Genomic DNA, 2156 nt, shown 5'->3' with positions numbered 1-2156 from the left:
GGACCATAGAGTGGCTGTGTTTTATCTTTTGCAGATCCATGGACTGAAAGCCTTTGTATTTTACTGACCCACTTCACTAATCAAAATTAATTGCTTCATATTTCACAGGATAACTTGGCATTATGTAAATACTCCAGCCATATGTGCTGCTGTACCACTGGGCAAGCCGAGCTGTGAGCTGAGCAGAGGGGACCACACACACTCCACCATTTACCCCCTGGGCTGCTCTCCAGGTCAGGGATTTTCTATCACGATACAGTATCACGGAGAGAAGACAATGATAAAGCCAACAGGTTAGGAGAAGCTCAGGGGCCTGGGGCTGCGAGGCCAGGACAGTCTCACTCGTGCTCAGGTGTGTTGGCAGAGGGCAGGACTTGGGGCACAAGTGCAGGGGGACACTGCACACTCACTGCTCCAGGGCTTAAGGGGAATTGGTCTTGGATGAAGTGCTGAAGATGAGAAAAGCGACAGTTCCAACAGCCGCGAGCTATTCCCACCAAGGACAGCTCCAGATACTACCCGGGTGGTTTTTCTCCCTGATTAATAAAAACAGCAAAGCAGCGACCGCTCCCCCGTGCCCACAGCAGAGCTGGGCACCGGCACCGGCGGGTGCATCTGATCCCTGGGGACACGCAGCCACCGGGCGCGTCTGTGCTCCGGCGGCTCCGCTGCTCCCGGGCAGTGCACGGGAACGGCCCCACGCCCCAGGCGGCACCGAGCCCGGGGGGCTGCCCCGGACCGCACACGGGCACCCCCGGCAACACCCCCGAACCCCCGGCGCGGGCACCCCCGGGGCACCCCCGGCCCCGAGCGCCCACAGCGCTGGGCCACCGCCCCCGCACACGCACGTGCACCCGCAGGCACACGCACTGCCCGCGTGCACGGGCACACCCCCGCACACACGCACCCGCACACACACACACACACACACACACACACACACACACACACATACACAGACACACACACACACACACACACAGACACCCTGCACACACACACACACACACACAGAGACACCCTGCACACACACACACAGAGACACCCTGCACACACACACACAGAGACACCCTGCACACACGCACACAGAGACACCCTGCACACACACACACACACACACAGAGACACCCTGCACACACACACACACAGAGACACCCTGCACACACACACACAGACACTCCGCACACCCGCACACCCCCCGGCTGCACGATCTCCGCTACCCACGCGCGCCGCCCACTCCCGCGCCCATCCGCGCTCCCGCCCACCGACACACGCGGCCCCCCCGCACACACACGGACAGGGACACGCGGGCACGCTCACTCGGGCACGCTCACTCTCTCACACGCTCACTCTGTCACACGCTCACTCTCTCACACGCTCACTCTCTCACACGCTCACTCTCTCACACGCTCACTCACTCTCTCACACACACACTCACTCTCGCTCGCTGTCGCGCCCCCTCCCCGCGGGACCCCCCCTCCGCGGGCCGGGATTCCACGCGCCGTGACGTCCCGCGGGCCCCGCCCGGGCGCTATAAAGCGGCGGCGCCGCAGCGGAGCCGGAGCCGGCCCGGAGCGAGCGGAGCCGAGCGGAGCCATGGCCGCGGGGCCGCCCGGCAGCCTCGTCCCGCTGCTGCTGCTGCTGCTGCTGGGGCCGGCGCTGGGGCCGGCGCTGGGACAGGGACTGGGGCAGACGCGCTTCGTCTGCACCTCGGTGCCGCTGGACGGGGACGTGTGCGCGGCCTCGGCGCTGGGCACCGGCTCGGCCGAGGAGCTGAAGGGCACCGTGCTGCAGCTGCGGGAGACGGTGCTGCAGCAGAAGGAGACGATCATGAACCAGAAGGAGACGATCCGCGAGCTCACGGCCAAGCTGGGCCGCTGCGAGAGCCAGAGCGTGCTGGAGCCCGGCGAGGCCAAGGGCAGGAAAGGCTTCGCCAAGAACACCATGGGCGACCTGTCGCGACCGCCCGCCGCCGAGACCCTCAGCCAGCTGGGGCAGACGCTGCAGTCCCTGAAAACCCGGCTGGAGAACCTGGAGGTACGCGAGGAGACCCGGGGAGCCGGGCACCGGGGGAGCCGCCGAGCCGGGCATCGGGGGAGCCGGGCACCGGGATCGGGAGACCCGCGGAGCCGGGCACCGGGATCGGGAGACCCGCG

General features: G+C 65.9%; 1 protein-coding gene across 1 annotated transcript in view; it reads left to right on the top strand.

Moving 5' to 3' along the window:
- Positions 1 to 1552: 1552 nt before the first annotated feature.
- The window catches only part of NPTX1 (neuronal pentraxin 1), a 3995-nt gene continuing 3391 nt past the window's right edge, over positions 1553 to 2156 (top strand). Inside the window, exon 1 of the mRNA XM_027667567.1 lies at positions 1553 to 2037. Within this exon, the coding sequence (XP_027523368.1) occupies positions 1597 to 2037 (441 nt within the window). The 5' untranslated portion in view covers positions 1553 to 1596. The remainder of the gene's footprint in view (positions 2038 to 2156) is intronic.

Source organism: Corapipo altera, unplaced genomic scaffold, assembly GCF_003945725.1.
Source record: "Corapipo altera isolate COAL_440 unplaced genomic scaffold, ASM394572v1 305, whole genome shotgun sequence".
Taxonomy (NCBI): Eukaryota; Metazoa; Chordata; class Aves; order Passeriformes; family Pipridae; genus Corapipo; species Corapipo altera.
The sequence above is the reverse complement of the archived record's forward strand: the minus strand, read 5'-3'. Positions and strand labels throughout refer to the sequence as shown.